The sequence below is a fragment of the Lampris incognitus genome, chromosome 2 (genome assembly GCF_029633865.1).
Source record: "Lampris incognitus isolate fLamInc1 chromosome 2, fLamInc1.hap2, whole genome shotgun sequence".
In the NCBI taxonomy this organism is placed as follows: Eukaryota; Metazoa; Chordata; class Actinopteri; order Lampriformes; family Lampridae; genus Lampris; species Lampris incognitus.
In genome coordinates, this window is record NC_079212.1 from 140,145,781 (window position 1) to 140,159,618 (window position 13,838).

Genomic DNA, 13,838 nt, shown 5'->3' on the forward strand with positions numbered 1-13,838 from the left:
CCGAGCCAAAAGGGGCGTACTGTACGCTGTCATTTTGGGTTGCGGTGCCAACAGACGGATAATGTCAGCACGAGTTACGTCAGCTGACCCCGTGAGGCTGGCACCGCCTATGGCCCCCGACACGCCACGGGAGACGGAGATCTGGTGATGCCAATGGGGTCTATACTCCGACGAGCCTTTAGAGTCGGCATCTGTTGTTTCACTAACGGGCCTCTCCTCTTCCGATTAATACCCTTACCTCTCACACCCCGGTCACTTCGGCTCGGCTCTGTTTGCTGCCGGCGGCGTGGTTAGAAAAGCCCTCCCTCCTGGATAGTGAGGAAGACGGATTCTGGTTTATTTCCAACTTTGAGTTTACTATTCCTCCTCAGACAGCACCACGATGTGGGCCACTTCAGGCAGTGATGCGGCACTGGCGGCCTTCTTCTGGCCCTGACAAAATGGATGTGATCCTGAAGTGGCCCACATGTATAACAGCAAATATGGCCCAAATATGCCAAATCATATGTGGGCCTTTTTGGGCAAAGATGCGGTGCTCTGGGCAACATGTGATCTGGATGTGACCCTGAAGTGGCCCGTGTGGTAAATGGTGAATATGGCCCAAATATCACAACACAAATATGGGCCACCTTTGGCAAATATGTGGCACATGCAGCATTGCTATGGCTCGGTTCTGGCCCAGATCTGGCAAACAGAAGTGGACCGCCCAAGTGCCATCATTCCACGCGGTATGTGGGCCGGATGAAAGTGTCGGGCGTGGGACGGGTCCGGGCCACGGCGATTTAGTTATCTGGGTCTCGAGCATTTCCATTTAATCTCCGTCTGGTGATGGCACCTTTTGTCAGCACGGATGATGCAACAGGCGTGTTTATTCCACTGAAATGAAATTATTTGGTTGGATTGTTCTGTTCCTTGCACACCGCCTGACTTAGCTTGCGCTAGCTACATAGACCGGCACAACACGAGAGCAGGATTTTGAAGGTACCGTCAACCTGAATAATATTTCTGAAGCTGTATTGTTTGTAATCAGTGCAGCTAGAATAAATTGTGTAGAGATGCATCTTTTTTCTTTTCAGACGCATCTAAAAAAAAAATGCATGAAAAGCCAGTCGGGTGACCCGCCATGAATCCGTACATATGGACCGGAGTCTCGAGCAGCATCACACTATTCAGAGTGGCTGTATTGAGACTCAAATGGACAGCACGCCATCCTTCAGTTTATATCCGGTTTTTAACTTGTGAGGCACATCACACCTGGGTGTGCAGAATTAACGCCTCCAGAGTGACTCGTCTGAGCGACTGACTCGTCTGAGCGACTGACTCGTCTGAGCGACTGACTCGTCTGAGCGAGTGACTCGTCTGAGCGACTGACTCGTCTGAGCGACTGACTCGTCTGAGCGCGTGCGGTGGCGGAGTGTAAACTGAATACGTGTGGGAGATTTCTTGTCTTTCTTCTTTTGTGTCCTAGCTGTCGGGCTTGTTGGTGCTGGCTGTCGGACTGTGGCTGAGGCTTGACGCGGACACGGCCCAGCTCCTGACGGGCGACGGCGCCCCCGAGACCTTCTTCATAGGTAGGTCCAAAAATCCACGCTTTTGAGTTGGGCTAATTTGCAGAACGACACATCGTGCACCGGAATAAAGCTCGTCTGTGAGTGAAACGTTTAAAGGTACAATCCATAATCCCAGACAGCATCCGGATGTGGGCCACTTCAGGCAGTGATGTGGCACTGGTGGCCTTCTTCTGGCCCTGACAAAATGGATGTGAGCCTGAAGTGGCCCACATGTATATTAGTAAATATGGCCCAAATATGCCGAATCAGATGTGGGGCCTTTTTTGGGAAAGATGCGGTGCTCTGGGCAACATGTGATCTGGATGTGACCCTGAAGTGGCCCGTGTGGTAAATGGTGAATATGGCCCAAATATCACAACACAAATATGGGCCACCTTTGGCAAATATGTGGCACATGCGGCATTGCTATGGCTCGGTTCTGGCCCAGATCTGGCAAACAGGAGCGGACCACCCAAGTGCCATCATTCCACGTGGTATGCGGGCCGGATGAAAGTGTCGGGTGTGGGACGGGTCCGAGCCACAGCGATTTTGTTATCTGGGCCTGGTAGCGTAGCGATTCTGTCGCCTACCAACACGGGACCCGCTGGTTCGAATCCCCGTGTTACCTCCATCTTGCTCGAGTGTCCTTACATATACATGTTGGTAGGCGACAGAATCGCTACGCTACCCGGCCCAGATAAAAAAAGGCCGTGTCTGCGGGTGGGAGGCCAGATGTGGGTGTGCGTCCTGGTCGCTGCACTAGTACCTCCTCTGGTCGGTGGGGGGCGCCTATTCGGGGGGCAGGGGGAACTGGGGGGGAATAGTGTGAGCCTCCCACATGCTTCGTCCCCCTGGTGAAACTCCTCACTGTCAGGTGAAAAGAAGCAGCTGGCGACTCCACATGTATCGGAGGAGGCATGTGGTAGTCTGCAGCCCCCCCCCCCCCGCCCCTGGATCAGCAGAGGGGGGTGGAGCAGCGACCGGGACAGCTCGGAAGAGTGGGGTAATTGGCCGGATACAATTGGGGAGAAAAAAAAGCGGGGGGGGGGGGTTGAACAATGTTTGTCTGATGAAAACAGCAGGAGTGCTGTGGCCAGCTAGCATCAAATTGTGGGTTTGTACCTTTATTCTAAATTTGGCGTCGTGTTTTTTCAGATTTGTTCCACACAGGAAACACGAGAGCGACGCAAATTTTGCTCCTCCACGTGTACAAATACCGAGCAGATCTTGGTACCAAAGACACGGCACGGACTCTTAGACGTAGCGTTGTTGTTTGGCGGGGGGGGAACTGTGGCAACGTGGACAATAGCCTTTAGTCAAATCGACAACCCCGCCTGTTGAATAAAGGTCTATAGGTTGACGTGTCTATTTCTGATGATAGACAATGTGCGCCTTCACGCCGTGGCTGCTGGACATACAGTACCGTGGGCCTCCTACGTGAAGTTTAGCAGATCTTGAAAGATCTCGTGTTTCAGGAGACCCTTCAGTGTTCAGTGGCGCTCCGATATGCTACACAATAGGCCCTCTCTCTCTCCATCGCTCTCACTATCTCTCTCTCTCTCCCTCTCTCTCCGTCTCTCCTCTCTCCCACTGGAGGCCCGGATGACTAGAATGAAGCCTATTCTTGTTACTCCCATTCAGTGCATGACCTAAAATGGTGACTTCACTTTATCAGCTCCTCGCTGCGCTTTCCCAGAGCTGGCATCTGCCCACAGGGGGCATCCGGGCCTGTCCGGGGTGGGGCAGGTGAATTTCTGCCTCCCCACGCCCGGCCACAAATAACACTCTGTTGCGTCCTCAACGCGGGGCAGGTCTGGGGAGTCGTTTCACTCGCACGTCAAGCAAAGCAGCCGATTTCACTACATTTTGCAGCAGTTTTCGGCAGTTCGGCTAAATTCAGATCTGCAAAGGGCTTTTCTAGTTTGGTTTGTCGTTCTGCGGTGTGGTTCAACGGATTTAACTACATTGGGTGGTATGAGTTACTCTCTAGTCGTGTTATTGATGCATGAACATATATTAGCATGTGTAGCGACTCCCGTGGTCAGAGATCGGGTCGCTAGTCCCAGCGAGCGGGTGCAAAAGTGCACAGCAGCAAATGGGCCCAGCAAATAAAAACACTTTTTAAGACTTAATAAAACATGCAAAAACAAAAAACAACCATTACAACATCTTTTGCATATTTCTCAATTCCACGAGGTGTGGACTCCCGTCACATGACTTGACTCGAGTCAGACTCAAGTCACAAATTCGGTGACTTTAGACTTGACTTGACAAAACTGACAAGACTTGCAACTTGACTTTAACACCAGTGACCGGTGACTTGTCTTGGACTTGAGTGTTTTGACCTGAAAGACTTGGATACCTTCTCCCAAACCAAAGATCAGATGTTTTTAAAGCGTGTGAAGCCGACCGACTCTTCATTTCCACAGTCACAGGTCCACCCTGACTCATCGGTAATAGATGCGCATTTTAAAAAGCATCCGTGATTTGTATGAATGTTAGTGTATCAACATTTACTCGGTTGTTAAAGTTCTGAAATGGCATCAAATTTGATAAGGAGCACATATTGACTTGTTTAGGACAAGAAGCTCAGAGTTTAGGACTCGGGACTTGACTCGGGATTTGGAAGTCTTGACTTGGGACTGTAAGTGTTGACTTGGGGACTTGTAAGTCTTGACTTGGGATTTGGAAGTCTTGACTTGTGACTTGACTTGTGACATTAAGTGTTGACTTGGGGACTTGACTTGGGATTTGGAAGTCTTGACTTGGGACTGTAAGTGTTGACTTGGGGACTTGTAAGTCTTGACTTGGGATTTGGGAGTCTTGACTTGTGACTTGACTTGTGACATTAAGTGTTGACTTGGGGGACTTGTAAGTCTTGACTTGGGATTTGGAAGTCTTGACTTGTGACTTGACTTGTGACATTAAGTGTTGACTTGGGGACTTGACTTGGGATTTGTAAGTCTTGACTTGTGACATTAAGTGTTGACTTGGGGACTTGTAAGTCTTGACTTGGGATTTGGAAGTCTTGACTTGTGACTGGACTTGTGACATTAAGTGTTGACTTGGGGACTTGACTTGGGATTTGTAAGTCTTGACTGGGGACTTGTAAGTGTTGACTTGGAACTTGACTTGGGATTTGTAAGTCTTGACTTGGGACTTTTAAATCTTGACTTGGGACTTGCCTGTTTTGACTCGGGACTTGACTTGGGGCTTAAATGGCAAGACTGGAGACTTCCTTGCGACTTGGAAAACGGTGACATGGTCCCATCTCTGGTTGGTGCTCTCATCATTCTCAGTTGAATGCAGGAGCACATTTGTACGGCTGCTGTCCGCATGATAACATCTGTGGTTTCGATTGATTTGACATTCAAATATCCTCCCCCCAACATTCAACACCGCTGAGAACCCTTTTCTGTTTACCCATCGGCCTTGAGGCCCACCGGTCTGCCTTATATGTTAGCAACCCTCGTTGTGTCGCTAGCCTGTGAAGAGTCTCCAGCAGTTAATATGAGGTCGCCGGTTCATCCACGAATCGACTCCAACCTGTTTAAGATCGATCACAGCTCTTTATAATCATCCGGGGGGGGGGCGCCGTGGCAACAAGATAAATATTATTTATCCCGAGCTGGGTGGATTGGGGGTTTGGCTGCCCACATACACCTCTAGGAAGGAAATCCAGCAGATTAAATGGAGTGATACCATAACAGGGCAGAGTGGCTACATCCCCCACGGCCGGTTCGCTGTGCTTTCGGTCCCCTCTGCACCTTGATGTCGGTGTGTGTGTGAACTGAGTGATGTGGAAAACAGGTACAGTGTGGGTGTTCGAGAGAGAGAGAATCAGATGCTCACTGGTTTGCATTTCCAGTTTTACCCCCACCGCCGGCCGAGGATATAAATGGTAGTCACAGAATGTGCTGCAAAAATAGAAATACAATATCAAATCGGGACATCAGTAAGAAGCCTTTCCTTGAATTAAACAACTTATTTGTGCCCCACATGTTCCAAGAAAAACTCTCAAAATAGGTCGACTCGGTGGTTTTCAGAGGAATTGGGGGGTGGGGGGGGGGCTGCTGTTAAACCAATCTAAAGTCAGATCTTAAGTAATGGAGACCGGCGTGGGCCAATACCGCCTTCTGTATACAAGCCGTTTTGTATACAGACCTTGGTTTCGGCCCGTGATGTTTAACATCGCTAAGCCGGACAATCTGCCCGCATCTCTTATTTACATGTCCTGCGGGCAGGCAGGCAGTCTCCATAGTCACGGTTCCTGTGAATCCTCTCTGGTCGTGCCCTTCGGCTTTTTTTTTCCAGCGGAGAGAAAACAACAGCTTGCTCTCCCCCCCCCCCCCCCCGTTGTGGATTAATTAGACTGCTGCAGTTGTTCCTGACTGTGTCCCTGATTAGGCCCTTAACGTGGACCTCAGGGACCGACCCGGTGTATAGTTTCACTGTTTGGGGCCTTTGGTAGTCAGGCCTCAGGATGGAGGGAGCCGTGATGCGTCACCAGGGAGGTGATGTCACTTGAGCTTGTAGAGACAACATATGGGGCCTGTAGGCTAAAATCTTATCACGATACCGCGGGTGACATCCTAGCCATCTGTAACTGTAAACGGTCAGACGGTAAACGCGTTTATGCGGCGCTTTGCTAGTCCACCACCGACCACGCGGAGCACTTCACGGTGCACGCCTCACCTCCACCCATTCACACACACACGTTCACGGTGGAGGCTGCCGTGCAAGGCACCGACCCGCTCATCAGGAGCAGTTAGGGGTTCGGTGTCTTGCTCAAGGACACTTCGGCACGCTCTCCGGAGGAGCCGGGGATCGAACTAGCAACTCTCCGGTTATTAGACCACCCGCTCTACCTGCTGAGTGAGGAGGAAACATGCGTTTAGCGGAATTTGTGTAGAAGCAACCTGGGAAAAGTAGGTGAGGATTTACATGAACTATATAACACGACACATTCGTTAAAGCTATAGACAGTGTGCAGATATTCCATAACTGATCCAGTATACTACTACAACAACAACAACAACAACAACTACTACTACTACAACAACAACAACAACAACAACAACTACTACTACTACTACTACAACAACAACAACTACTACTACTACTACAACAACAACAACAACTACTACTACTACAACAACAACTACTACTACTACTACTACTACAACAGCAACAACAACTACTACTACTACTACAACAACAACTACTACTACTACTACAACAACTACTACTACTACAACAACAACAACAACTACTACTACTACTACTACTACTACAACAACTACTACTACTACAACAACAACAACAACTACTACTACTACTACTACTACTACTACAACAACAACAACTACTACTACAACTACTACTACTACTACAACAACAACAACAACTACTACTACTACTACTACAACTACTACTACTACTAATAATAATAATAATACTAATAATAATACATTTTATTTGTAGGTGGCTTTCAGAGCACTCAAGGACACCTTACAGAACACAGTAAGAAAACAAAGCAGCAAGTATGAGTTATAAAGGTTTTATTCACACGTTATAACGCCACCTGGCAGGCTGATAACTCTGTGTTAGGACTACTTCTAATCTGACTCGAGTATTCAGCTCTCCAGATGTGTTATGGTATAATCATCAAGCACACAGTGACACAAGACATTAGCGGGGGCAGGCAACCAGCCAGCCAGTCAGTAGGCCTGACGCAGAGTTACCAGCCTGCCCGGTGGAGTCAGAACACGCGAATAAAACCTTTATGACTCATACTGGATCACATATGTGGCAGATCTACACGCTGTGTACTATAGCTGCGCAATGAACGTTGTTGCGTTTGTGGACACTACAGCCCATCGCCACTGGGTGGCACTGTGAGACTATAGCTGGCGGAGAGGGGCTGCTGCAAGGGGGCAGAAGAAGAACAGGCAGCGTCGCTAAATAAAGTTAAACAGCAGTTCGTTCGTCTCCTGTGATTCGCTCACCAACGTAACAAATGTGTTGTGTTGTGTAATTAAGAACAGACTAATAAAACGTAATACTCTTTATTAGTCATTTTGTACATACGTACAACAAATGACTCCCTGCATCTAACCCGTCCTGGCTGTGTAGCTAGGAGCAGCCGCCGTGCGGCACCCGGGGACCAGCTCGTTATTTCTTCCTACTGCCTTGCTCATGGGCACAGACAGGCGTATTAACCCTAACATGCATAGCGGGATCCTCCCACACGCGCTACGCCCCCCGGGCGAAACTCCTCACTGTCAGGTGAAAAGAAGCGGCTGGCGACTCCACATGTATGGGAGGAGGCACGTGGTAGTCTGCAGCCCTCCCCGGATCAGCAGAGGGGGGTGGAGCAGAGACCGGGACGGCTCGGAAGAGTGGGGTAATTGGCCAGATACAACTGGGGAGGGAAAAAATGGGGGGAGGGTCCACACAAAAAAGAAGAAGAAGAAGAAGAAGAAGAAGAAGAAGAAGAAGAAGAAGAAGAAGAAGAAGAAAACCCAGAACAAGAGTCATTTCCTGACATGGCTCATTGGAGTAGCCATGACAGGAAACAACTCTTGTTTCAAGTATCTGACGTTCGTACTTGTGGTTCTTCTTCAATTTTGACTCATTCAGGTCAGCGTTATGTTTTCACCTTCTCATTTCTGATTAAAGCCAGTAGGAACAACCACCTAACACCTGCCCTTTTCTATCCTAGTCTGACAGTTTGCATCATGCTGCACTCGGGACTCGTGGGAGAACTTTCCACTTCCCCCATAAACAATGAAGCAACATTTATTCCACAGTATCTGGATTTTAAGTCATATTTAGGCTTGTTTTGCTAATTTGGCTATGAGTTGTGAGCTGCGTGAGTGACTTTATGTGTGCGGGCCCCTGCCAGGGACTCCAGCCCACCTTCAGACCTGAACTGCATTAAGCACACGGAGAAGAAAAACGAATGAATGCACTTAGTTGTGTTTATTTTGTTTAGTTATTGCTGGCTGATATTCTCCTCTCATCTCCCACCTTTCCTCTCCTTTCAGCCGTCTACATCCTCATTGGGGCCGGAGGTCTCATGATGATGGTGGGGTTCTTCGGTTGCTTCGGGGCCGTTCGCGAGTCTCAGTGCCTTCTTGCGTCGGTAGGTCAAAGACTTCAAAGATATAAAGGATACAATAATACGCAAGTGATCTGCAACAACAGGTTCGGCTACTATGACGTGTGAGTCCTTGCTCTTTGTTTTTGCAGTTCTTCGCCTGCCTCCTGATTATCTTTGGTGCCACGGTTGCAGCCGGCGTGTTTGGATTCTTGAACAAAGATCAAGTGGGTCACTTTGTCGTACATTTTCCTTCATCGAGCCGAAGTAAAGCCCCATAACCCAACAAGCCGACCTAATTTCTGATATCCTCTCTCCATATTAGATTGTCGAGGAAGTCCAAAAGTTTTACAGCAGCGTCATCTCTGACACCTCCAACTCCAACAGCACCACGATAGCGTCCATGTACCACACTGTTGTAAGTAAAAAAAAAATTAAAAAAAAGGTGATATATTGCCTATTTTATTTATCAGGTGTCGTCAGTAGTGATAACAATAATTTCCCATCATTTACATCATTTGCATTCGTAGCTGAATTGCTGTGGTGGGGCCTCGCCGGACCCAACTCTATGCCCCGAGTCTGATGAAGAGACCAAGGTAAATTCCCATGCCTGTCATAACACTATTCAACCACGTGGTGGCGGTAAATTCTCATTCCTGTTGCAACGCCGTTCAACCACATAGCGGCAGTAAATTATCGTGCCTGCTATAACACTAGTCAACCACGTGGGGGCAGTAGAGGCACATTCTCAAATTGTAACCGCACGATATGGCACTCAAATCAAACGTTGGCTTGCTGTGTGTGTACAGTATCAAGTACAGCGTGTTGTGTATCCCCGTTGTTTGGCCTTAAATGATAGAAATGTGGCAGCTGCAGATTATAGGATGCCACTTTAGCCGTATCTGATGAACGGAATGTTCTCTTCTGTTCTTTTGCAGGACTGTCTGACCGCGATAACAGACTTTTTCAACGAAAAGCTGTACATCGTTGGATATGTTGGGATAAGCATTGCCGGAGTGATGGTGAGGATTTGCCAATACTCACAAAACCTTGCCAAGCAGTCGTTAATTCTGATCATTTGAGCGAGGGAAATGCGTGGCTCGTATTGGCCCCCCACGCATCGTATGACCATATATGGAGCTTTAACAGCAAGCCTAGATGTTGCACGAGACGGTTATACGGATAACAAATATGTGACCTCGTTATTTATTTATTTTATTTTTTTAGAAACATGTCCCAACCTGTGTTTGATTCTCTCCTCAGATCATAGGGATGATCTTCAGTATGGTGCTCTGTTGTGCAATCAGAAACAGCAGGGAGGTTATATAATCCATACTGTGAATGGACCCCACCTACTATCCCCCCTCCTCCTCCCCCCCCCCCACACACACACACGGCCCTCTGCAGACGCCCCGAACTTCTCACAATCAGACCCTCTGGTTAAGAAGTGGATGACCCAAACAGAAATGGTTCAGAACACCTATGGATGGTGGGGGTTCCGTCATCAAGCCCAATTAGAGCACAACAACACACGGGAGAGGGGGGGGGTCGTCTTCAAATGGTCTCTGAAGGAAAGGAACTCCACCCAAAAGAAGAAGAGAAAGATGGGCCGCCATCTTTGCACACTCTCCTGGACTCCACCAGCACTGAAGCTACAGATTACTTCCCGGGTTGCTATCTGTGACACGCAGCCTTTCTCACATCTCTGACATTTCTTTGTTTCGTTTTATCGCCTCGTAACACTGCCCACGTTCCTCCCGGCTTACCGCACACTGCCTCCAGCATGACACACATTAAAAAAAGAAAACCCCCTCCGACGTGGCAGCGTTATGACTGAGGCGTATTGCTGTAAATAGGCTATTTATACGAACCCCTTGTTTTATGTGCCTGCTTCTAACATTATTTATTTGACGCACCTTATGGCCATTTTGACGTCATTTATTGGCTTCTCGTTAATCCGTGTGCATAAATTTTGAGGACTAGCCCGTACCCTTGCAGCGTACCTCCCGCCCTGCAGGGCCTGTACTGTGCATTCAAACAGAGACGCCTGCAGCTACCCTCGCCCCGGCCTGTTGCAGCACGCACACACATACGCGCACGCGCGTGCGTGCACGCACACACACGTGTGTGCTGCCTGTCTGCAATCATGCTTGCATTCACACCGACACGCGCAACAGACGGAAGCGCATGCTCGGTATCGACCCACAGGGTTTAGGGCAGGTCCGATGACAAACTGCCTCTCTGTGCGTCTCTAAAACGGCCCAGATGTTGGTGAATTTATGCAACGTCGTGTGTGCGAACCCCCCCCCCTAACAGCGAGCTGCTTTTTGTGTGACTTCACGCGGGTTTGCGTTTTGCTCGTGCGCAAACGGCACGCGGATCACATCTTTAATGTGGGCTTGTAACGTGCAGAGCAGAATTAAATGTATATCGGGTGCTTTCGTGAACGTCTGTGGTTTCTTACTTCTGGTTTTTTTGTGTGTGCACAAATCTTTCATCCAAACCGTCATCTGCGCACACAGCGCGCCACGTCTGTCAGCAGCGGCGTCTTGCAACAGCGTCACATGTGGTGAGTCAGGTTTATAAATATACACATGGCGGGATGCACAGGAGGGCCTGCTGGTCCCATCGTGAAGGCGGGCAGCGCTGAATCTGGGTTGAGTGATGTTTGGAAACCGTCTACACAAACCGCATACCCGGCGCTTGCGTAACGCTTTATGAATGGGCCTGCAGGGCCCAGTGTCACATGACCGGGAGGCTTCTCTACCGGCCGCCATTTTGTGGTAAGAGCCGAGCAACGTTTTACAGGCAGTTTTAACTCAAAGAACATGGAAACACTGTAGCGAATCCGGGGGACAAGGCAACCACAGGAACTGCCGCGGCCGGGACGCGAACCCGTGTCGCCCGCACCGCAGGAGACATCGCCAACCGCTAGACTAAAGGGTCAGACCCGCCAGCCAGCGTATCTACGAATCCAGTGTTTCTCAACCCAGTCCTCAAGGACCCCCTATCCTGCATATTTTCTTTGCAACCCTGAATAGGTACCTGTTTGTAGTTATTCAACCAATCAGCAATGAATTTTGTCAGACGTTGCACACCTTGCATAATTAAGTGGTCGAGTAAGTACAAGCAGGGCTACATATGCAGGGTTACAATGAAAACCTGCAGGATAGGGGGTCCCTGAGGACTGGGTTGGGAAACACTGTTAATCCATGCACGTTACAATACTTTATAAAGCATATGAGTTTTATGACGTAAACAATCCCGATGTTAATTAAGGAAAACGGTAAATATCACGGCTACTTCTGTAATTCTACACGAGGGTGACCCGGCGGAAGTCCTGCAGGTTGTCACGTCTGATTTACTGCGCGCAACCACGCTGACTTCCGCCTCTGTCGAGCGTGTCGAGCACGGGCTTTCGCTTTCTGATGCTGCAACGCCCGAAGGTTTCCTGCAAGCTTGTCCTCTGACGCAGCCATTCACCACAGCTTATGATCCCGACCTGCGTTACGTGGATTACTGTGTACACTGTGCGTTGTATGATTTTGCCTCGTAAACTTCTGCCACAATGGTGAGAATTAGCAAATGCAAAGATTAACTATTGTCTTTAAAAAAAAAACATGAGTGAAAAGTACCAGACCCATTACAGTCTTTCTTGATTCCTTTGGCACGTTTTTCCATTCACTTCCTCAGAACAGCTCACACACAGCCCGTAACAGAAGACAAAGTGAGCAAAACAGCACACGGTGTTTGCAGAATGGCACCACCCTCTCCAAACGTGTCACACACCCATCAAAGCCAAACATGTCCATCAAAACCTACAATCTGTCCCTCACAGTACTGTTTTGCCACTGACAGCCATACTACTGCAACTGGTTATTTTCTTGCCCGGTGCGGGATTCGATACCGGGTGTGCTGCACCACAAGGCGACATCACTAACCGCTCGGCTAAAGGGTCAGGCCCGCTAGCTAAGGGCTAACGTGTGTTATTAGTAGTTTACACTACACTTTGGGTTTTGTGCTGAGTGTTGTGACTTCTCTTATGTACGCTATTGTAGTGTTACTATTCGTGGGTTACTAACTTAATCACTATTATATATAAGTACACGGAGACGAGGATGCGGCACAAGTCTGATCTTTACTGACGGAGACATCACACACTACTAGGCTCGACCAGTGTATTACAGAACTCAGTAGTGGTGACAGTCCAACACAATCGAGCACCGAGTGCTCGATCCAATACACCACACTGAGCACTCTTACTTACGGAACATCGCGGGATTCGTGTAAGTTACACTACCCCCCCCCCCCCCCGGAAAATGCATCCGCGCGCAACCCACTTCCGACACCAATGTAGCGAATCCGGGAGGGGGCGGGGCAGCCCGCCCGGGAACCGTCGCCACAGCCGGGACGCGAACCCGTATCTCCCGCACTGAAGGGGCCGACCAACTCGTCTGCTTATTCGCGCGTGCTACACTAGTCAGAAAGTATTTGAAATTGGATATTCTGAAAGCCAGTTACTCTGTTGTAAACGGCTTCAGTGGAACTACAGTACTGCATCGTATTGCGGCAACACACTTTACAAAAGTATAGACATGGTTGTTGCCGAGAGTGCAAACACAGTGAAACAGACTGTAAAGGCCGGCAGAGTGACTTACCTATTTTCACAGTTGATGCCACAGTATGACGGCTCAGGTTTGGCTGAACCCTTTGGCCAGCCTCTCTCATGGAGAGGCCATGTTGGACCACGTGATCAATGACTGTTGCCCTGATTTCATTAGAGCATCTTACACAAACGCCACGGCCCCTGGCAGGGGGGCCCTCTACCACGACCTCTTCCTGGCTGAGGTTGTTGGTGGCGGCCTCCTCGATCCATGCTTGGTATCAACTTCAGCCTGTTGACCTCTTGCATAGGTTGAGAACTAACTGATGAATTGTGCAGAGTTCACAGATGCTGGTGATATTTCGAAGTGAGAGAGCAGTTTCAGTAGGCTGCCACTAGTGTCTGCAGTGTGTTGGCATGCTTATTCAATTGGGTCTTTGTGTCTCTCTGAGAAGTGTGTTAACTGTTCTGAAAAGTGTGTTAAAACTCAAAGAAAATTGCGTGAAAGCCATGAGAAATAGTTATCCCATTCGCCCGAGGAGGCTATTGCTGTGCAAAGGTGTGAGGCATCAGATTAAGTTGA

At 48.9% G+C, this 13,838-nt stretch overlaps 1 protein-coding gene across 1 annotated transcript in view; it reads left to right on the plus strand.

Annotated features, from left to right (window-relative positions):
* Positions 1–11,648, plus strand: part of tspan2a (tetraspanin 2a) — a 21,825-nt gene extending 10,177 nt beyond the window's left edge. Inside the window, 7 exon segments of the mRNA XM_056301816.1 lie at positions 1,439–1,571; positions 8,600–8,697; positions 8,805–8,879; positions 8,978–9,070; positions 9,183–9,248; positions 9,591–9,674; positions 9,916–11,648. Of these exon segments, the coding sequence (XP_056157791.1) occupies positions 1,439–1,571; positions 8,600–8,697; positions 8,805–8,879; positions 8,978–9,070; positions 9,183–9,248; positions 9,591–9,674; positions 9,916–9,981 (615 nt within the window). The 3' untranslated portion in view covers positions 9,982–11,648.
* Positions 11,649–13,838: the final 2,190 nt, after the last annotated feature.